This window comes from Xiphias gladius, chromosome 23 (genome assembly GCF_016859285.1).
Source record: "Xiphias gladius isolate SHS-SW01 ecotype Sanya breed wild chromosome 23, ASM1685928v1, whole genome shotgun sequence".
NCBI classification, from domain to species: Eukaryota; Metazoa; Chordata; class Actinopteri; order Istiophoriformes; family Xiphiidae; genus Xiphias; species Xiphias gladius.
In genome coordinates, this window is record NC_053422.1 from 18,026,506 (window position 1) to 18,048,614 (window position 22,109).

Here is a 22,109-nt window from a genome sequence, read left to right on the forward strand (position 1 = left end):
CAAGCTGTTACCTATTAGCAGTAGTAAAATAGTCTTTTATCCTTCAACAAACATGGCACAGAATGCCATTTTAAATGCCAAGCTTGTTTTTTCCAAACTTGCACCAAGTAGTATGTTCTTTCTTTTGAAGTTTAGCACTTCGATGATAAACTGTTATTTAGACACAGTGCCAGCTTGTATCCTGCTTGGCCTTTCTGGGATCTTTCTGTTTCTTCTCGTTTCCTCTCATAATCCTGCACTCGCCTCTTCTCTCTTTAATGCAGGTGCTGTGTCACTATTTGGGTCCCCTGGGGTTTAATAAGAGCACACATCCCTTACATGGGCCATCCAACCCCGCACAGCTGCACAGATTTGTCTGTTTACTGCTATTTACTAAATAGTCTTCTTATTGCAACATTGCTGCTGCCCTGCTATAAACGTGCTCTCCCCCTTTTTTTTTGTTTTCATTCATTCCTTGCTCTTTTACCTCTCTGCTGGTCTTTGAATTACTCCCATCCTTTCCTTCTCCTTCCCTTTTTGCATTCTTGGGGTTTATTCAGAACATCTTAAGTGGTTTTACCTCTTTGTTTTGGGGTGACTTGGGTTACTCTGCAGAAATCTGTAAACAGAATGGATAGACAAAACACTATATCCAACCTGGTTGCTCTTTCACTGGACATTCAAGTGGCCTTTCAGTGCGCCTTGATGGAAATCTGTTTTCCATTTACACTGTCAAAAGATCTTTATCACTATTCCTTTCATGAATATTAAGAGGTAGGAGAACTGTGTGAATCCACTCAGCCGGCAGCTGATATCATTGCTCTCACCTTCTATTTTCCTCTGAAGCAGGAGTAGCATACTTAAAGCACAGCAGAACACAGTTGGAGATTTGAAGAGGAAAGATGTGTTCATTGAGCCGCGGCCTGTTAGATGTGTATGATGTTTAATGGGCCCAGTGACATTTATGTGACACAGTATTAAAGACGGAGAGGCTGACAAGCTCTTTAACAAGCTGACCTGTTTTGGCCAGGGGGTTAACTCTGATGTGGCAGCAGGACTGCAGTATTACGGAAGGAATTTGCTGTCTGGAATGATGTGAAGATGAGTCAGACACCCTCCATCACTTTCAGCCAACAACGCTCTGCACAGAAGGAGAGAATGATTCGAGCCACAGTAGAAAGAGTTTTCTACTTCTTCTCTTCGGCTCTTCACACTGGGAAGTGCTGTTTTCTCAGCTAGAGAGGGCATATTGAGTTGAAATTCAGGTTACACGGGCCACAGAGGCAGTGGTTGATATTTCAGCTTAAGAACCTGAATTTGTCTTATTTTCATCTAATCCTTCTTCTCATGTAGAAGGGAAAACTCAATACAGAATTGTATTTTATCACTCCTCCTATCTACTCCCCTGTTAACCTCTCTTTATTTTCTCTAACTGCTTATATCTTGCCGCTGTCATTGCTGCACCTCCCTCACCTCTTATCCTACCTTCAGTTCCACTCCCCTTCCCCTTGTCCGTACTGATGTCCCCACTCTCTTCCCCCGTCCACCATTACCCCACCCCGGCTTCTCCCAGCCATTCTCAAGACCATCTGTTGCCCCGACTCGCCACTCTGCCTATTGAATGTTCAAAGCGAGCTCAGTAAAATTTTTTTCTTTTTCTCCCCGTGGCCTCCCCTGCATGATGAAGGGTCATTATTTAAACCCCTCTCTTAAAGATGTCTCTCTGCTCTTCAGAAAAACTAATTGGAGACAAAGGAAGCAGGCGCACTTCCCCGTAATGACAAAGAAGGTCCTCGCAACCCAGACATGAGATTTTCACTCCCCACCCACCCTTACCTATTTCCTGTTCATCACACTCATATCTTCCATATACCATGTGGCCACTTGCACAAAGGGTGCGTGGTTAGTTTGTGGACAGTTTTTATTAAACTCCACAGTGTTCCCTGCAAATGATGCTACATTTGCACTGTCAATCAAGCTGGCAGGCTGTGGGCGTACTTCTCTGTATGTGCTCTCAGCAGGTAATGTCTGCAGTGGTCATTAGGCTCTGTCAGGTATGCTGACAGGCTGTGGGGAGGCTGCACTCGAACCACAGTATAGACAGGAGCAGACGGGAGCAATAAGCCACACCATGTTTGTCTCATTAGGGGAAGGAAATCACTTTGACCTTAAAAGAAAATTCCCCCTCGAATACACTTAAGCATTATATATCATCAGTCAGCGATGATCAGTGGATTCCAGGACTTATTTTGCAATACAGTTTTTGTGCTGTATGCACCCTCAACCTACCCCGGCTACTTATACCTGGGTAAGTGGTTTCTTACACTTCCCAGAATGCTTTTTGCCAGCGTTCAGAAACATGCCTGAGCTTGTTGCATTGCAGGTGGAGAGAGCACTAATGACAGCAACAGCAGGACACTGAGTTGGTGCAGGTGTGAAAAAGCGAGAGCTGTGGGCCTCGTTTGCTGCGTTCAGTCTGCTGGGACTACTGTCTGTGGAGATATCGGTGACTCTGTCTGTTATATGACTTATCTCTGTTTGGTAGTTGAACATGGAATAAGATGATTGTAGAAATAAGTTTTCGTTTGTTTGTCACTGATATTATTTAGCAATGCTGTGATGTTTAGCTAGGCTTTAATAAAATGGGCTTAGAAATGCAACAGAACACTGACAGTGTATGTTTTTAAACAGTGTTGTAGTAGATGACATACAGCAGTCTAGTGTAATGGCCTAAGTTTGCTAAAAGATATTAAAGCGCCAGTATACTACTTCGGAACCGTTAGTCGGATGATCGAACAGCTTCTGAAACACCTTTCTGATGTTGGATTGGGGGGAGCTATGTCTTTCTAAATATCTGACTGTTTCTGTAACTTTTCAAAACAGACAATCTGGCATTCACACCCACTTCATGCCATTATTGGTGAGCTGTGTGGGGGTCCGAAGGGTTTGAACTTCTCGAGCTTTGTTTTTTCTTTCTTTACACATTTCTGTTTTTTTTTTTTTATCTGAACTGCTGAGTGTGACACTGTGTCTCCCAGGAGAGACTGTTTGAAAATGTGCGCCGCGTTTATCCCCACGTTTAAGTGATATCACGTCTCCTCCCTCTCTATAACTGCAGGCTTTTCACCCCATGGGGAACAGCCCTTCACATCTAATTTGAACTGAGCAACACCTCACTACCTTTCCATTCCCACACTCCCAACTACTACAGCTGGCACAGAGCCTGCTTCACTTCAGATTAATTCAGAAACCAGTTTCCATTTTTTGACTTTTTTTTCCCCCCCTCCCAGTACAGTTCCACCATCATACTCTCATTGACTACTCGTTTATCCTTTCTGACCTGCCCGTCCAGCTCCAGCTGGCTGGGCCTTAGAGCGAGCTTCAGTAGAACTACACCCCCATACTACTGCTAGCTGAGGCTTGTTTTTATAGGAATGTGGTATGTTTATTGTCTTTGTTTAGTCTTTTGTGACATGCATGATTTTGCTTTTTTGTTAACTGACTGACAGCTAGATAAAACCTCTGACTTGTATGCAGGCCCTGGAGGGTGTAAAGACAACAGGGTCCTGAGGGCAGGGGTGGCCTCCTGATGTCAGGCACTGTGCTCATAGTTTCTTCTGAAGAGAAACTGTTTAAAGTTGGCCAGTAGGGTGATGTGTATCATTTGTGTGCAGCTGGGGGGAAAGAGAGTTTGGACCAGCTATGTTTAGATATCACAGTTATCTCAGCCACTCGCAGTTCTCCCGTCTTGGCCCCCTCGGTTGCTATGGTTAACGCACCTGTGCGTCAAAAGCAGTTTCTGGCAGACACAGCCACTTTGAGTACCTTCAGCAAGTCCTGGACTATTTGAGAAACTAGTTACTATAGTCGGACAACTGAGGATGTCTGTCACTTTCCCACTTTAAGGCTCATTTTTCTCTTCATTATTATCTCTCCTTCTCTCCCTCTGTTTTCCCACCATATCTTTCCAAACTCACTACCTTTCAACTCTTCCTTCATATTCAGTGCCTCCTGTGTGGTGTATTGTTAACAAGGGGTTTATTGTTGTTGCAATGATAGGGATAAAATAAAACTGGGACTATAGAGGCATAGTTGACGTATTCTTAACACAATAAAGTGGCTGTTTAGATGCAGGAAGTTGGGTTAACGTGGTTGAAAATGTTCTCAGCTCCAGAAAATATCTGATAATGCGGCCAAAAATCCTGCCTGCATACACCCCACAGCTATTAATGCAGGCGGGTGTTTAATTGCATCAGACCTTTTACAGTTAAGCGTTACTGAAAGTCTAATGGTACAATACATGTGGGTGCCTGTGCCAAGTTTTAAAATCTAAATCAGGCCCACTTATGTCGACTCCTAAGTTTTCATCTTTGTGATGTGAGAGCTGCCGAGTTTGAAAACTGCTTTACATCATTTATGGACTGCTGGCAGGGTAGCCATTTTCATAATATATACGCGTACAAGAATTTGGCTTAAGGAGGGCATAAATTGTTCTCTCAAAGGAAAAAATGGAAAGGGTTTCATACAGTGGTACATGTCATGTTTGTGTGAAAAGTATACCAATTCTTACACGAAGTTTTTTTTGTTTTGTTTTTTGTTTTTGTTTTGCTCAGCTGAAGCCAAGACACCCAGCTTAGAGCTTCCTTTACATTTACAGCACATTTGCAGGTCCTATGGTGAATAAAAGGCACTTATTTACACAAAAGTGCGGTTGAGAATCAAGACAGCAGATTACTAGGCCCTCGCTGAGACTGAATCTGTTGAGATCATTCAGTCTAAAGTCTTGAGCTTGTCCTCAGACATGGCCTGCCACCTCCATTATTACATCTGAACACATAAACACACCGTGATGTCAAATGCCAAAATTCCTTTCTAGATTTCACGCTTTTGGAATACTCACCCTGCACCCTATATTTATTCTCAGAGGGGGGAAAACAATACAAATTGAGTTTAGTGGGGTAATGTACTTCCTTCTATGCCTGAGCATCTGCCCACCCAGCGTCTCTTGCTTTCTCTTTTCCCCTGCACTAAAGCGATAGGTTTTACCATGCAGCTCCATAAGGATGACAATAGCCCAGGTCAGGTTACGTACAATCATTAGTGCTGGCTCGGGACGCGTAAACACACACACACACACACACACACACACACACACACACACACACACACACACAGAGCACAGCAGGATGGGAGATGGACCGGACCACCCCAGAGTCATTACTGGTGGGGATTACTTTGGTATCCCAGAATGTACTGGGTTCTAGTGGGGGCGTCTATACTGTCATTTGACCTGCAGCTTCATTGACCCGTTACCAGGTCAGTAGTCAAAAGTGCTCTTCTTTCATGCATTTGAATAATACTTACAGACACTTTGTACATGCTCAACAAGTTTCAGCTTTAGCCATACATAGCTTAAATTTAAGTGGTTAACAGTACTAAACTAAAGCATTAACCAAGGAATAAAAACAAATTCCCGAGTCTGGTCTTTATTTAGCAAGGCGCTATGGCTTTTTCAGATGAGGGGAGCGTCCTGGATGTTTTTCACAGTATGAGAGCTTCTGGTTATACCAGCAAAAAGGCAAGAAGCTGCCAGCTCCTGTCGTGGACTTGTGCCTGTTGGCTGTAGTTGTCATTGACTTAAAAATAATCCAGCTGAATCTGCCTTATTTAAGAATCAACAGCAAGCAGTACAAAGTATTGCAGGAGTGGCCTTCTCCCTTTTTAAACCAATGGAAATCCCTGATCACATGAAGCAAAAGATTTTCTTTTTGTTTGTTTTTTTGTCATAGTTAGAAGTACCTGCCATCATTCTCCTCCTTCAGGCAGGACGACGGACCAATCGGAAAGCAGAGAGGTGGAAATTTGTAGATGATCATTTATGGGGAACTGTGACTGACAAATCAACTTGCCCAGATTAACATCTGAGTGGCCACTGGATAATCCTTAGTATCACCACTGAGTCAGAATTGGACTTCATCATACTATGCATGTCGCGTCTATACCATTGTTACCATATGTGCCTGTGCTGGAATCTGCTGTGGCCTTTATTTGACCTGGTGTTCACCTATTTTGCAGAACAAACCACGATGGATGCCTTTTATCCGAGTCAGGCCAACAGGCTCTCCTGTGCTTTTATGTCCTAATTAGAGAGCAGCTGAATTGCTCGCTGTGCCTCTGCTCTGAAATGTCTCGGTGTTCAGGGGTGGCCTGGTTTTGTCCTGATTGAGTGTGATGGCTGAGAAACATAAACATGTGTCACTGAGGAGCACAATCAGATCCCAGGCCAAAGTTTTGGAGGTTGATGGGTATGCTGGTGAGAGGCTCTTTGGCACCTACCTGTTTTAGTCACCTTATCTGTCGCTCTCTGGAGTTGCGGAGAACCTAAAAATAGGTTCTTGTGTAGTTTTCGTGCTGCTCAGTTCTCCCCCCTTTCAGGGATCCAGTTTCACTCCGTCTGGCCTGGTGTTTATTTTCAGTTTATTCAATACAGGTTTGAAATCGCTGCTTAATTTCAAAGTGTGTTTTTTCTGTTATGTATTTTTTCTTTCTTGATACCAGTGGCATCTATGATTAAATTCTTGTCACTGTTCAAAATGAGAGGGAGAGGAGCTTGGGAGAAGTGTGGAGCCCCTCAATGAATTGGTCCGTGTGGAGGCTAATGATGCAACTTCTGTATGACGTTTATTTCCAGATTGCAAAGTTCCAGTTTAATGTAAAGCTAAGTCGAGACAAAGAAAAGCAAACGTGCTGCAGAGAGAGTAATTTAAACCATGTTTGTGTGAGTGGAGCCTGGCCCAGCTCTCTTAATTTTACACAGGTATTGTTTTCAGTAACAATGTAGTCATGGAAATGAGAGTCCCAAAAAAAATCCTTTATTTATTTATTTCGTTTGTTGTTTTACATGTCTTTTTAATTTTCTTACAGGGAAATCCAAGTTGTGTTTTCTTAAATCCAAGTGTTAGGTTGGATTTGATTCAGGGAAGTTTGTTTGACCTCTCTCCCTCCTCATTTCCTGTCATCTCTCTACTCGTAAACACTGAATAAAGGCCCAAAAAGCTATTAAAAAAAAGACCATTTAAAATCTAACTTAAGAGGACATATTGAGGCACACGTCTACAAATTGGATCTGAGCTAGATTTCAAACCACCTATGTTTAGCCAAAATCAGTTTTGCATGTAAGAAGTTTATGAATGTCTCAGGGTTCAGGTGAGTTGAAAAAAAAACTGCCAACAGAAAAAGAGATCTTAATAGAATTTGATTAAAATGTCCTGTGTGCTTTCTGCAGCTCACAGAACATTTTATTAAGAAACACATTGTTTTAATCCAGCAGATATCTACCTCTGTTCATGAGCATTTTTGCTGCATACTTTGCACAGTACATGAAGTTTTCTTTTTAATTAATAGCAGTTGATAAGAGCAGTCTGATTCCAATCTGGATATGCCACATAAAAAAAAGGGATTTGTGCTGCTAGTCTGAATATACAGTAACCTACAGTGTGGCCTTCTTCAGCTCCCCCATAGCCCACTCTCCCTCCCCTCCGGTGATGACTTTAAACCCACTGTGACCCTTTCCATCTTTTTGTCATCTTCCCTGCTGTAGGATCCCTTCCTGGCTGAGATGCTGCAGAACAATAAGGACCAGATCGCATGTTACCATGAACACGACTCCCTGCTGGACCACAAGGAGGAGGAGGCCCTGAGCGAGGAGGATCGCAAGGCTGCCTGGGCTGAGTATGAAGCAGAGAAAAAGGTAGGCAAGGAAAAAAAACACACATACACACACAAACCTGCATGCTGCGCAGTGGCATATCCACCGGTTCCAGAATCAAAGGCACGCGAATACAGGACTTAGCACTTGTGTCCCTCATTCTCCAAGTCACTGACATCAAAGTGCAAGGTGAGCTAAGCGAGGCCTCACTTTTGTTTGTCAGGATGTGTGAGTTAGTGTTGGATCTCTATAATCCTTTCATCACGTAGAGTAAGCAGATGACAGGGCTTCCCCCCTATTCAAGTGATGGTCACTTTGGCCCACCATTAGGCTAGTGATCTGCTCTACAAATCTCTGAGGCTGTCCAAGCAGTGTCAGTGCTACTTACTGTAAGTACGTAGGTCCATAGAGGGTTACGGACCCCTCACTCTTTACTTTACTTTCTTTTCCCCTTGTGCCTCCCCCATTGTCCCCTCCTCTTCCCTCTCCTCTCTTGTGGGACAAATCAATGTGCAATTAGTGGGGTTTATTTAGAGAAGTGTGTGGGGGAGCGACTTGATGTTGTAAGAGAGCAGAGGCAGGTCTCCTCTCCCCCCGTGTAATCCTAGATTCTAATTCACTCTAATGATTATTTTTCCAACACACACTCCCTCCTCTGCCCTCTGTGTGCCTTAAGCGGCTTTTCCCTCCTAGCTCCTCTGCTTTTCAAGAGAACAGAGGGTTCCCAGTCGCAGGAAAAACAGTGGCGCTGAGGTCGAATGTGAGGATTTCGATTGCGTTCACATCACTGCAATCTGTCATATACTAAAGATTCAAAAGTACTCACTTTCATCCATGAGAGGCTGTTCAGTATCACACAGCATACTTTGAGCTTTGTAGGAGAAACAACTGGAACGTAACCTGGCCTCTGCTAATGTCTTCACAACTTAAGGTTTGGCCGGTGGTGGCCAGGAAAAGCTATGTGTACGAATATCAGATTTGCAACTCAGGAAATGGGAAAAACTGTGAGAACACGATCAGGTGCCCAAAACTAAACGGAGCCCAGGAGCCCTCTGCCTCACTGGGATGACTTCAGCTCGGTGCAGAGCTTAGCGAGGCTCATGTCATAAATTTAGATTTCAGACGCTGAGTTTTGGAAATGAAGTCAAGTCTAGAGTTTGTGTCTGTCTGTCTGAAGATGTTTGAGGCCTGCAGAGCATCTGAGGATGCAGCTGAAACCCAAGATTGGCTGCTTGTTAATGTCAAACCCAAAAGTGAGGAATGTGCGTGTGTGTTTGTTCATGTGTGTTCTGTTTTTGTGGTTGTTTTGAGGTTTGTAGTGTTTAGACCTGCACACCTGTCTTTGTCCAAGTCCAAAGAGCTCCACTGGCCGCCAACACAGACACACAAACACACACACAGAAACGCGCGCACACACACACAAACACACAAACACCGGATGGCCAGATTACAGGGCATGGGAAAACCATCTGCAGCAGAGGTTCAATTACACACAAACATCGGCATCCTGCTGGCCTTTACTGGGACAGGACTGTTTACCTCAGGTCACTACTCTCTCTCCCAGACACGCACTCGCACGCAGGCACGCACATACACACACGTTTAATACAAGAGGAGCAGGCTGATATCAGGCGACTTGTTGCTCTTGCAGAGTGAAACAAGTCGAATGTGTGAAGAGTTGAAAGCTTTGTTGTCAAGTTCACTGACTGAACATGAAGGGAAGAGCTGGACCAGTCTCTGTGTAAATGAGGTTGACAGGCGGAGTGAACTTTCGTCTCTGGTCGACCGCAGTGACACAGTCTCCCGTCATGCCCTTGGTGGCTCTTAACAACTGCCTAATTGATGTGTACTAATCCTGCTCTTCTGTTGGATGCCGGGGGGGGCCTCTGCCTCCTCGCTCCCCCCTCTGTCTCTGTCTTTTATCTGTCAGGGTCTGTCCATGAGGACCAACTACCAGACGGCATACTCCCACATGGACATGGGCACCACCAGCTACTTCTCCTACAACGTGGCGGCTTTGGCCTCCATGACCAACCAGCAGCTGGAGGTAAGTAATGAGCTCCACATTCCCCTCTCCTGCCTCTCGCTCCTCCCTCTCCTTCCCCCACGGCATGGTGCCCCACATTCCTCAGACCCCACAGCTAATTGTGACAACAGTTTAGTAGCCAATGAGCCCAGCTCTGCCCTGCTCCCCCATCAAACAGTTTGTAATACTCCATGTCGGGGGCAGAAGCTATTTATACACGTGGGCACCTCTGACCCGAGGGAGAGGACAGAAGGTCTAAGAGGCGATTTGTGTTTTTCAATAAGAAAGTCAACTGAGTGTAAAAAATACTGTATACTGGCTTCAATTCTTGTCATCATGGCATGTAAGAAATGATGTTGTTGCAGCTCTATCTTTGTAAGCAGACAGACTCTTATGAACATGTAAAACTGATTCAATAACTCAATTTCCCCCTCTTAAGGAGCTAATAACAGATTTTGGAGCTTAAAATCATCAAACATACTAATGGAGCTAAATGTACCACCATATTAGCTGACTACAGAGTGCTAATGTGTTGCCTATTTTCACGTTCAGCACACAGAGTAGGATTAGCATTTATTGGGAGTCTTGTTTCTGACCACCTGATGAATGTAAATCTAATATTTACCCTCCTCTTAGCTTTGTATTCATCAACCCCTGAGAATTTCTTCACCAGCTCCTCGCTAACTTCATCTGCTATTTGGTGCTGGGCAGAGATAACCAATTACATCTTTTTTTCATGGTATTTGCTGCCTATAGGGATGTTGGAAGTGTTGAGACTGAACAGTATAGTAAATATTCAGGGTATAAAAACAAAACAACGAGCTATAAGAATTTCTGTAGAGCTGCGCCGTTCAGTGTCACCGTGAATGATGCTTTTGACATTACTCATTTCATTCTATGTTAATCTCAAAAATATTGATTAATCCAGGTTTAAAGTAGACGAGCAGTTAGTATTTGCAGTGAATCCCCACAGTTACGTATCCATTGCTTATGGTGAAAATGAGGACAGCTCCCCTACATCTTGTTTCATGTTTTCCATCTCCGTCATTTGTCTGCAGGACCTTATAAACCAGGGACGACAGAAAGTCATTGAAGCAACAAATGCATTGAAGACTTTATCACGGGAGTCACTGGAGGACACTATCGCCAGAGTGGTGAGTGTCAAAACTTGTGCAACACTGCCTCCAAATCAGCCTAAACTCAATGAAGATAGCTTTGATAACTACCCTTAGAGCAAGAATCTTTATTTATCAAAAGCGGTGCTTTTAGTGAAGTCCTCTCTCTCACTGGACTGGAACATGATTATAGTTGTGATGGTGGTTGAGGTTAATGTGGGAGCTGTCGTCTTTCCCCACAGTGGAAGGAGAACCCGTCGCTCACGGAGAGTCAGGTCCAGTCTATGGCTCTGGGACGACAGGCCAGTGTGGAGCTGGAGATCAAGCGCCGGGATGCCATTTACCGGGACGTTCTCACCAGGCAGCAGACGGTAAGAACTGCTGTGTGTACGAGCCACAGCAGTTGATAACTAGAAGACAATGTCTGCAGACACCATTTCACAAGCAAACTAGCCTATTTAATTATGAAAAATAACCAATAACCGGTTCTCATATTTAAGTCAATAATTAAATAAGCCATTACATTATACATTGGTAATGGCTTTTGTCATTTGGCCAATTTTCAATGTATATAGTTTTTATTGTCCATTATCTACACATGTGCTTCGGACATGTAAGGTCTTCAGGTGGTGGTTACTTAATTACAGTAGTAATTTTGAAGTTTTTTGTTTTTACTTAAACTGTCTCTCTATGTTTGCGTCTGCCCAGCTGATGATGTTCGTCCAGAAGCTGATCACCAACAGGAAGATGCAGGAGCAGCAGTTGGCCATGGCGAACCAGGCCAACTACCTGAACCAGCTGGCCCTGCAGAACGGCATGATGGGAGGTGGTGGGATCAGCCAGATGGACCTGCTGGGGCTTTACCAGCAGCTCCACGGCCTGGGCTCCCACCAAGGCATGGGCAAGAATCCTGGGCCCTCCAAGGGCCTGTAGGTCAGAAGGACTCTTCTTCAGTCCCGCAACACCCCACCCCCCCACCCCCCACCCCCCAACCGCCCCACCCCCCCACCACCCCACTCAGCTAGCTGGCTCCCAGTGGCCCAGTCCAAGTGTGGCCCTGTAAGAAACACACTGTGAGACCGTTGAGAGCTCAAAGCAAACCGGTGCACCAAGCAAAGTGTGGAGTAGTTTTGAGACTAGGCTGATGTCCACTGTGGCCTCAAGTGGGACAGACTCTCAGTCCTTTATTCTGTAGTTAACTGAGAGAAGGTGGATATAATGTATAAATGACTGTTTTAAGGATCTGTTAGGAAGTTCAACAGGAAAAAAAAAATGTATATACCGCCTTAATGTTATTCAAGTTCTATATCTTCATTTTTCATGTATTTAAAGACAAACAAGTTTTACCCCCAATGCTTTTAAGCATTGTATTGTTTTCCCCTTAAGAGGGTTTCCATATTATTTAAACTCAGTTTTTATACTGTTTTAAATGCCTAACTAAACCTGAGTGGGACCAGTGTCGTGGGTGACAGGACTCTATGATGTAAAGCTCGACATGATTATTAGCACCAGTAGATTCCTCCACCACAATTATCACCAACATCTGTTGGTGCTGCAAAGTCCTGTTCTTTTTGGGCGAGAGAAGAAACTGCTAAGTCAACAGAAAAATCGTAAAAAATTATGGCCTTATATTTGTTTCCTAAAAAAAGCTCTGTAAAGTTCTGAGATTTGAGATTTGCTGAGAACCTTTTCTATTATGCTTTTAAGTGTTTACATTAGTTGTCGCTGAACATGGTAATGGAATGCTTGTGTTGTTCAAAACTGCCTGCCGGTTCCTATGACCTTTTTTGTAACATCATTCTCATCGTCATGTGTTGTCTAGCATAGCACTGTGCGTCCTGTTCATTGTTTATGTTCCACTTGTGTTGATCCCAAGCTTGGGTGACTGACTGGGTCTCACAAAGCACAACCACTTCAGCCATGTATCACAGGGCCCAAAACTTTTCCCTTTACTTGTCTGTTACAGTTTCAAATGTGTGTTTCAGGTTGGACTTGATAGGAAGAAGTAAAGACTGGAAATGTTATCATAGCTGACTGATTTGTGTCCTCTGCTTTGTGAGAAACTGCCCTCCTGGACACCCTAGTCGAACAAGGCAGGCACCCAGACTACCTGTACTCTACTTTGGCACATTCTTGCTTCTAAATGCTTAAACTGGTGTAGCTGTTAAACATGAGGAATATGTACTTTTCTTATGAAGAGATGCCTGTTGTCTCTAGTTGGCTCCTGTGTTTGCACAAGGTGTATTTCATAAGTGTAGAAAAACTTTTTTGCCGCCCTCTAAGAATGTTCTTATGTTAGCAAATACACCAACATGATTTGCCATGAATCTGATCTGCTATTATCTTGATAAGTATTTAATATAACATTTAATAAAGTGACCAAAAGGATGAGCAACTCCTGTGTTTGAGTTGTTTTTAAGCACTCTGCATTCCTTTGCACTGACTGAATTTATGGTGGGGGGTCATTCTTATTTATTATTGTAGGTCTTCCACAAACTTTTTATTACACACCTGCATGATAACGTGTCTGAAGCCCAACTGGGCCTGGGCATTGGGCTTTAAAAGTTGTGTAATCACTAAAGAGAAAACTGTTTTTGTGTAAAATTAAAGGAATAGTTTAACATTTTGAGTGATACTTACTTGCTTTGTTGCCAAGAGTTGGATAACGAGATTTATGCCATTCTAATTTCTGTACGCTAAATGTGAAGCTACAGCCAGCAGCCGGTTAGCTTAGCCTAGCATAATGACTAGAAACGGGGGGAAACGGCTAGCCTGGCTCTGTCCGAAGGTAACAAAATCGCCCTTGTGTGCCTGACGAACCAGCAGAGACTTCACAAAGCCACTGTGCCCGACCAGAATTACATAACCCCTTGTGAATGCACTACTTCATGTTTTTACACTTGGGCTTATGAACAAGGTTAAACTAGTTACATCATGTTAACTAGTGAGCCTTTTAGGTGCTGGCAGGAGGGTCTATTTTGCCTTAGATCAGAGCCAGGCTAGCCCCCACCGCTTACAGTATTTATGCTAAACTAAGATTACTGTCTCCTGGCTCTAGCTTCATATTTACCATACTGATATGAAAGTGCCTTGTATATTCTCAGCTCTGCAAGAGAGCAAAGAAATTCCCTATTCCCAAATTTTAGACCTACTAATTAACACTTGGAAAGCAGCTAGCTGATACCACCTGATGCACTGTCCCTGTGTTTCACACCCACAGCACTAAGTGCCTTTTGTCCCACTCTCTTCCCCCTTCAATCTTTCATCTATTTTTCCCCTCTCCCGGTATTGTTTTCATTTCTCAGTCTGCCAGGGTTTTCCCCTGCATGTCTTTGACTTTTCCATTCCCTCCCCCCCAGGGGAGCTTGCTCTCACAGCTTACAGATATCTGCCAGTGGAGAAACATTACAACTATTGCAGATGTTGAAATGTTGATCCCATCCCCTCTTAGCCCCAGATTACCACCACTCCAGGTTTACAGCACATCCCCGCTGGTTCTCTGTGCAGCAGGCAGCTGTTTCTGTCCATTGAAAAGACCCGCTGCAGACTACACTATAGTGGGGTCTGTGAGGCCACTGTGGTGAACAACCAATCGCTGCTCTAAATCCATGCTGATGTGTAAAGCCAATTAGGAGTCAGGATCCAGTTGCATAAGGAATCTGATTTTGTACGGTGGATGTAGGCTGACTAAGACCTTATGGAGACAGAGAAGGCCTGTGCACATTACTTGGTAAAGGGTTTATGAGGGCAAATTGGCATGGGATTGTATGGATGTTCTCTGGGAAAAAAATCAGCTGTATCTTTTCACCCAATTTTCTCTCGGTCTCTTAGACAGCAGGACAAAATGCCACAAGGTCACTGCTTTTAAAGACATTACATTGGAAATTATGTATTCTAATAATAATGAGCATGCAGCATAATAATGGTCTTCTGTTCAGACTAAGGAAAGCTACTTTTTAATGCAGGTCTGTTCATTATCATTTGAAAATCAAAAACTTCGACATCATGGTGGCGCTTGAGGAAAAAGTCAGGGGGTTCGCCAAAGTCAGCAGGATCCATCCTCTGAGGACTTTCGGTGTCGGTACAGAATCTTATGGCAATTCATCCAACAGTTGTTGAGATATTTCAGTCTGGACCAAAGCGGTGGACTGACCCGCCGACAGACCGATATTGCCATTCACAGAGCCACACTGCTGACATGGCTGGAAGCAAAAGGAAAGAAATGCAACATTCACATGGTTATCTATATTTGGTTTTAATTGGTACATCAGATTTTTATCCAAGCAAAAATAGTCTGTCACAATGAGTTCTCGATAGCAGGACAATTTTATTGTCATGTTCTTTGCAGTTCTTAATTTTTTTTTTTTTTTTTTTTTTTGGTGTAATTTCAGTAGAATCTACAGTCCAGATAACTTCAAGTTCATTACAAAATAAAGTCTTTGCAATAAATAAATATATAGATTTATATTTATACTTTATATGTAGAAAATAAATATATTGTACATCTCATAAATAGGATCACCCATATGTACAACTCAGCTGCTTGCATTTTTAATAATGTTCCTGACACTCCGAACATTACACGTCACCATCCTTTAAAAACCCATCTCTTCTTCTTTGCAACCACAGTCAGAGAAGTGCTTTTGTCCCGAGCTTAATCGCTTGTTTTGCATACAACTCCTACAAGATGCCGCACGATATTTTATTTAGATGTGATGAATGTGATCATTAGAATGATAATTACATGGGGGACCAAGGGAGCCTACAGCTGGGACTGGGGATGTGCAGTAAGTGCTCTTTCATCTATCACACATTCATTATAGAGGTTTTACATCCCCGGTCTCATCTTTGATTTTGAAGACAACGTAAAAAAACTCCAGCTCCCCTATGTATAAGTTTGTTATCTGCCTCACAGACTCTTTAGTACCTGACTATCCAAACCTATCACTTAGACCGCATGCAGTACAGAGTTTGTGTATTTCTGACCCTTGCCTTCAATCTATCTATCTCTGTGTATGTGGAATGTGCTCCTCTTACATTTAATGTTACCATGACTGTTTATAGTGCGTGACCGATGCACCGTGTGACATCTGCAGTGCTTTCCGTTTTTCTTTTGGAGCTTCTAAAAGTCTCTTCTCTGTGCTCAACCGTTCATTTTTTTCGCCGCGACTCCATTTGCCGTGTTGCATGTCGCTTCAGTACCTACGCATTCACCTCTAAAAAGTGGTTATTGAGCAGACGTGGCACCTGATTTGATCGTCCTGATCGCCCCACAGCTGGGCAGTCATGTGGGCCTCCTTCCTCCGTGTCCGTAGTGGTTTTACAAGACAACTTTCCCTCCTCTCCGAGGTCACAAGTCCACCAAAGAAGCAAAGAAGCAACATCCAGGAACATGCACAATGTTTATGTCAGTGCTGTACGTGCTTGGTAGTGGGCTGAAAGCGCAAACACAGTGACCTCAGGGGGAGTTGAGGGTAAACAGTTCCGCACCAGGTCCAAAATATCCACAAGGCCCCCTCTCTCCTCTTCTTTTATTTCTGTTCTGTAACCAGCTCTCCAAGTGTAAGTGCTGGTCACCTGTACTGGAATAAGTCCCTGTATGCTTGAGGGATCTTTTCAATCTCCACCGGCCTGGGTAGGAAGTGGGTGAGTTTCTGGTGTTTTTTAGTCCTGCCGCCCTCCCTGGGCGAGCCGTCCTTGTTTAAGGCCACGTAGTAGAAGCGTCCCGTGTCTGTGTGCTTGTACAGAGTTGAAGCGTAGGTGTTGTACCAGTTCTCCTCAAACTGCTCCCTGAACACACATTCTGCTGTCAGCTTCTTCTGCAGGAGAGAAAACAACATATTAGTCATCTGCTGAAGCCCGACTTGCATGACACTGATAGGGAAAAAGAAAAGGAACATTTGCAACAACAGAAAGATTAAAGAGACATTAAAATGCAGTAGAGATTGGGATGAATCATGCTGCTTTGCATGCAGATTCCACTGTTACTGACGTACTAGTTCATGTTTGTCATTAAATATTTTGCACTCCACTTGAAAGCTGAAATCAAACAGCAGAGAATCATCATCCAACAGGTGCTCATTATGACAAAGGGGGGGGGGGGGGTAGTCATTATGAGCTGCTTTCACACTCACTCCTCAGACCTGTTAACCTCTTCTTGTGTACGGAGAATTATTTCCCTCCCTGTGATGCAACAAGAGCAGTGAGCAGGAGCACAATCTTTCCTCACACAAACACACACACACACACGGAGCAGCTCTCAAGCCTCGGCCGTCACTGACGGTGCAGCATGAGCGAGGGCTGCGGTGTGTTGGCTGAGTGACGGTGTGAGAACACCAAGAGACATCAGGGTTGGAGCAGTCTCTGCTACACTGCAGCAGGGCCGTACCTCAGGAGAGTCGAGGGTATCGCTGAAGACTAAGATCCAAATATGAACCACTTTGAGGGTGTCCCAAACAGTTGCTATCTCCCACTCTCCCTCCTGCTAGCCCTCCTGGACACTGTTTCCCTTGAACTTGAACTTTTTTTGGCCGAGAAGAAGATAAATGTTCGTGTTCATCAGTCATTCTCTGCCTTTAGCAAACTTTATAGTTCTTGCAAGTGTTTGTGCAAGAGTCTCCTTGTTTTTATTCCAGCAGCAATTTTGTTGATTGGCTGTCAGGCTCTGCTTGGCTGCGGCTGTGTGGTGGAGCTGTTGTCTGTAAACACAGCCCTGAGGGCACATGACTGGACTAGCTTCATCCTAACACACACACACAAACCTCATTGGATCAAACGCTTGTCAAGGTCTGGTGGTTGTGGGACGGAAGCACCATTCTACCTGTTACCCCCCCACCCCCCATCCCCCTGGCCTCTCAGATTCAGACAGACTATGTCTACATCGCTCCCTCTGTCAGTCAGGTGACTCAGTCAGGTGTGCAATTACCCCCCCCCCCCCATAAAATGACTGCCTCCCACCATCACCCGCCCCTCCCCCAGGGTCAAAGCTCCAGGATGCCAGACTCTGATAGCACGCAGTAACAATATCTGCACTTTCTACATAATGGCTGTGCTTAAATGTAGCCTCTGTTCAAAATGTTCGGAGCCAGGGGGGGTCTGAGCCCCGAGAGGCCCTCAGGTAATGCCCCGGGACACCTGATACAGGTAACCCTCACATACTTCCCCTTCATTGTCTTTATCTCTTCCATTTCCCCTCTTTCTGTCTCCAGATACCAACCACATGTGAGAGAAAGTCAGCCAAAATGAAACAACACCCACCCCCCCACCACCACCAAACCCCCCCAAAAAACAGATGTTCTCTAGAACCTACATTTACTTTGGAAAAAAACAAGATAATTCTTCTATATTTAACACTGTGGTCCTAATTTAAGTCCAGCTGTGCGAAGAGATACAATCTGCACCGAATTCACCCTCAGCACACGTCCAAAGTGACTCCAAACGTTCCTGTCTCCACTTTGGGAAAATATGTAAATATTTCTGCATATCTCAACACTAAAGGAAGAAGTCGGTTTGCTCTCTAAAGCTGCATTTCGTTGAATCCTTTCGCGTTAGTAACAAGTATAAAATATCTTTTCATTCCTTTCTGTGATACTGCTGCTGTTGTTTTTGGTCTAAAAGTCAAATCTACTGTCATTATTAATATCTCTGGTCACCATGCGGAAGGAAAGCAGCAGGAGAGGGCGGTATGAGAGAGAGAGTGTGGGAGAAACATAGACTGCTTGTTTTGTCTCACTGTGGTTTTCCCATCTGCCATGTACAGGAACCTTGATAACAAACGGGCCCTCAGATTTCTCCTGAAATCTTCTTTTAGATAGCTCAGTACTGACGTATATGCTCATTTTCCTGAGAAGGGCTTGAAGACGGCGAGTTCTGGGAAGCCAGCCGTGTGCATCGAGGGCCAGGCTTGTTGTGAATGAGACCCTGGGCTGCATGGCAAGGGTGGGGCTGCAAATGAAAGGAGGGGTTTTTCGACTCACCGACCCATAGAGCTCTCCCTTCTCATTCATGCCGAGGTAGAGTCCGGCGTCCACCCCTCTGATGCTGACCAGACCCACGGCCAGGCTGATGAACTCCAGGATACCTGAGGTCAAACACACACACAATACAACACAAACCAGTCAATGAAGCCCACAAACAAACTTGTAAACCCCCCCCTGAGGAAGCAGCCAGGAGTACAGCAACAAGTGGCCTCCTCTGATGTGGCAGCAGACCAGTCACACTATGTATCAGATACATGTCTCAGGGAGTGAAAGCTTCGGTTATATTTGCTTTTACTGCTGATTCCGCTCTGCAGATTGTTCACTGTCATCTCGTGTCCCGATACGCTTCTTAGTCTGTATTATTTCCGACATGCTCAAAGAAAACCATCAGCATCTACTTCCTTCAGTTGAAAAATTGCGCATTTAAGGCCACTAAATAACTGACTTTGTCACTAATTACAGCAGAAAAGACAAATCTACAGACTGGATTAGAGCAGTGCCAGTGGAGGATTTCTTTGATTTCTAGCTTTCCTTTTTTAGTCTCACTTAAGTAACATAAATCGCTCCACTCTATCATAATGGGCTGTGGTGTCTATAAATGTGTTCATCCTGTCTTTGGGACTTCCCAGCTGGTTACTAATACAGTCTAAGAAGTCACTTTTATGAAGCTGACATGTGGGTAAAGCTGTTTAGTGAACTGCTGACTCACGGGAAGTTACTGCGAAGTGAACGTCTACTTCAAAGGCGGGGAAAACAACCGGTAAAATTAAAAGCCATTGGCTGTTGTGATGCCGGGGTTAGTCAGAGAGGATCCAGCTGGCCGCGCTGACTCGCAGAGGCCGGCTTTACAGCCACCTGGTCCCCATCTCCTCGACCTCATCTGATGCCAGAGGATCACAGAGAAGATCCCTCTAATTTTTTGTGGGGTGAGGAGTGTGTTTCATATCCCTCTAATCAAAGCCATGTCCTCCCTCCAGCTCTGACAAAGACCTCGCATTTTGAAGCTAAGTGAAGCCAGAAACAAACACGCGGACCACCCATCCCTGTAAACTGGCTTGTTTTGGCTGAAGTCTGAACATTAAACCTTCCCCGAATTCCGCAGTGGTCATGCTTTAATTCAGAGCTATTCCGCGGCATTTCCGCAGCGGGCGAGCCGGCCCGCACCTGTGAGATGACCGCGCGGATATGGGGCGCGAGACGTGTGCGTGTCTGTCCTCTGACCTCATCTGTTTATCGATTTTTCTCCGGCGAGCCGCACCTCGCTCCATTTCCATTAATGGCACCAGACCTTCGGAGCCGAGGCGCGGGCTCGCGTCTTGCCGCGGCCCGCGACCGCCGAGACGCGCACGCGCTGCTCGTTTGCGCACGAGGAGAGGCACCTGCGCCCCGCGCGCAGCGGGGACTGCCGGAGAAAGGTGTGTGGCTCTGCTTCTCCCGCGCGCCGGGTGACAGTGACGCACGAACGGGTATTCACCCGGGGACGTGTGGCAAGGGGGGGAAAAAAGAAGAAGAAGAAGAAGAAGAAGAAGCGTCTTCGTTAAACCCACTTTTTTTCACCCACTTTTCGAGTGACAGCAGTGAGAGTGATCTACATTGACAACACAGGAAATATCGCATAGCAGCAACCCCGTAAATCACCAAAAACTGTAGTTCAATTTCGTAATATTGATAATGGCTTTCCTCAAGAGGCCACACTTCACCCCTTTTTTATCTAGACCCCTCTGTCAATAATAGTAAGTAAACCAAACTGTAGGCTTATTACTGATACAACAAAATCTTCAGTTTTGAATTTTTTTTAAAGCAAAAAAAATAAATAAAAAGGAAAAAAAAAAGAAAGAAGAAAAAAGTCCAATGGCAAAGAAGCACCCTCACCAAATCTGCTGTGGTCCTGTCTTGTCCCATACACTGTCCCGTTGGGAAATATCTCCAGCTGAAAGCCGGTCCTGCAGTAGAGCTGCCGCCGCCTCAGGATCCCTTTCAGGTGCCCGAAATCCGTCGGCGACCCCCGCTGCAGCCTCCCTTCAATCTGCCCCAGCCGCTCATTCAGCCCCACGGGAGACTCCGCTATGGGCATATTCCCGAGTGCAGGAAAGCTTTGTAAATCCAGGTCGATCGTCCCCAGTAAACTCCCGACCTCTGCCATTGTGTGCACAGCTGTCAAATTGAGCGAAGGCATTTCAAATGTGTCGTGGACTCAAAGAGGGAGAAAAAAAGTTTACGCGAGTCCGGTCCATGCACGCACAAAGTGTACCCAGCGCGCCCCGCTCCTCCGAAATCAGCGGAGTCCTCTCAGTTTATTAATCGTCCTTTGCTTTGATCATCAGTTTGATATCACTGTTTATCAGATGGAAAGACTCTATTATATACATACTCCCCACGCATTCTCACATTGGATATTCAAACACAAGCCACGCCTGGCTGGCATCCCTTCTTACGCGCATCAGTTTCCTTTACTGAATGTGTAGACTACTCTCAGTCCAGCTTTCACTGCTGGTGATGCCGCTGTCTAAAAGCTACGGCTCTGCCACTGCCCTCTTAGAAAGCTGTATTTATCTTCCGACCAAGCAGGTCCAAGTCCAGAAGTATCTCCTCATAGCTCCCGCGCTCCTGATCGCGGTCCGAGGCTCTCTGATAAAACCACATCGCCCATCCAGAGGCAGGAAACTCTGGCAACAGTTTGCGGTGCATTTAAATGCGACACAGATGCAGAGGCAAAGACCATCATTGTTCAAACACAAATGGCAGCTGACGCAAAGCCGGAAAGCTACATTTATCATAAACCGTAACAACCACTTCCCCACAAAAGGCAATCCATAATTTACTCGTGTATTTGGTCACACCATAGCCTCTCCTGGAGAAGAAGAAGGAAAACCGCAAAGGATCAGGTGAACGCACCCCCCCTCCCACAAGACTATCAAAATAACCTGTGCGTAATCTCAGAGCAGACCAACCTCCTGCACAAAGTGACAGTGCCAACCACTGCAGTTGGACGTTTTCATGAGAGCATTTTCTCCACCTCCTTGTTGGAAGCAGGTGCTTCCTCGCCCCTCTGCACAACGTTTGCAATGTGCTCTAGCAAACCAGAAGCTTAACCACTTGTACTACTGGCAAGGAAGAAAAAAGAAAAAAAAGAAAAAAGAAAAAAAAAAAGAAAATCCAAATGCTGATGACGTGTAGTATCAAATCTGACTGGTGCAGACGCATATGAACTTTTGGGAGACTGCAAAAGAGCTTTGATTAAAAAAAAAAGTGTTTCAGATGATTTTTTATTAACTTCTTCCAAAAATGTTCATTTTTTTTCC

The 22,109-nt window shown here is 44.8% G+C and overlaps 2 protein-coding genes across 4 annotated transcripts in view; one reads left to right on the plus strand and one right to left on the minus strand.

Annotated features, from left to right (window-relative positions):
• Positions 1–11,812, plus strand: part of atrx (ATRX chromatin remodeler) — a 32,142-nt gene extending 20,330 nt beyond the window's left edge. For both annotated transcript variants that reach the window (XM_040119360.1, XM_040119361.1), the window contains exons 30-34: positions 7,580–7,729; positions 9,618–9,734; positions 10,772–10,867; positions 11,071–11,199; positions 11,537–11,812. In XM_040119360.1, the coding sequence (XP_039975294.1) occupies positions 7,580–7,729; positions 9,618–9,734; positions 10,772–10,867; positions 11,071–11,199; positions 11,537–11,761 (717 nt within the window). In that variant the 3' untranslated portion in view covers positions 11,762–11,812. The remainder of the gene's footprint in view (positions 1–7,579; positions 7,730–9,617; positions 9,735–10,771; positions 10,868–11,070; positions 11,200–11,536) is intronic.
• Positions 11,813–14,906: 3,094 nt separating this feature from the next.
• Positions 14,907–21,744, minus strand: fgf16 (fibroblast growth factor 16). 2 transcript variants are annotated; one of them, XR_005706522.1, is made up of 4 exons: positions 20,680–21,744; positions 18,805–18,908; positions 16,076–16,647; positions 14,907–15,030 (listed from the first exon to the last, which is right to left on the minus strand). XR_005706522.1 is itself a non-coding variant. In XM_040119091.1 (3 exons), the coding sequence occupies exons 1-3, from the start codon at positions 20,981–20,983 to the stop codon at positions 16,402–16,404; spliced, it is 654 nt and encodes a 217-aa protein (XP_039975025.1). In that variant the 5' UTR covers positions 20,984–21,744; the 3' UTR covers positions 15,997–16,401. The 2 variants fall into 2 exon arrangements, 1 of the variants encoding a protein (XP_039975025.1); XM_040119091.1 differs by lacking the exon at positions 14,907–15,030 and having other exon boundaries at positions 15,997–16,647.
• Positions 21,745–22,109: the final 365 nt, after the last annotated feature.

What these genes read in the sequence shown, in the direction of transcription:
- fgf16 (XM_040119091.1), bottom strand. Translation starts at nt 20,983, where the DNA reads ATGCCTTCGCTCAATTTGACAGCTGTGCACACAATGGCAGAGGTCGGG. An exon ending in ACAGGACCACAGCAGATTTG is followed by an intron (nt 18,909 to 20,679) that starts GTGAGGGTGCTT and finishes GTTTGACCTCAG; the next exon opens with GTATCCTGGAGTTCATCAGC. An exon ending in AGGGAGAGCTCTATGGGTCG is followed by an intron (nt 16,648 to 18,804) that starts GTGAGTCGAAAA and finishes TCTCTCCTGCAG; the next exon opens with AAGAAGCTGACAGCAGAATG.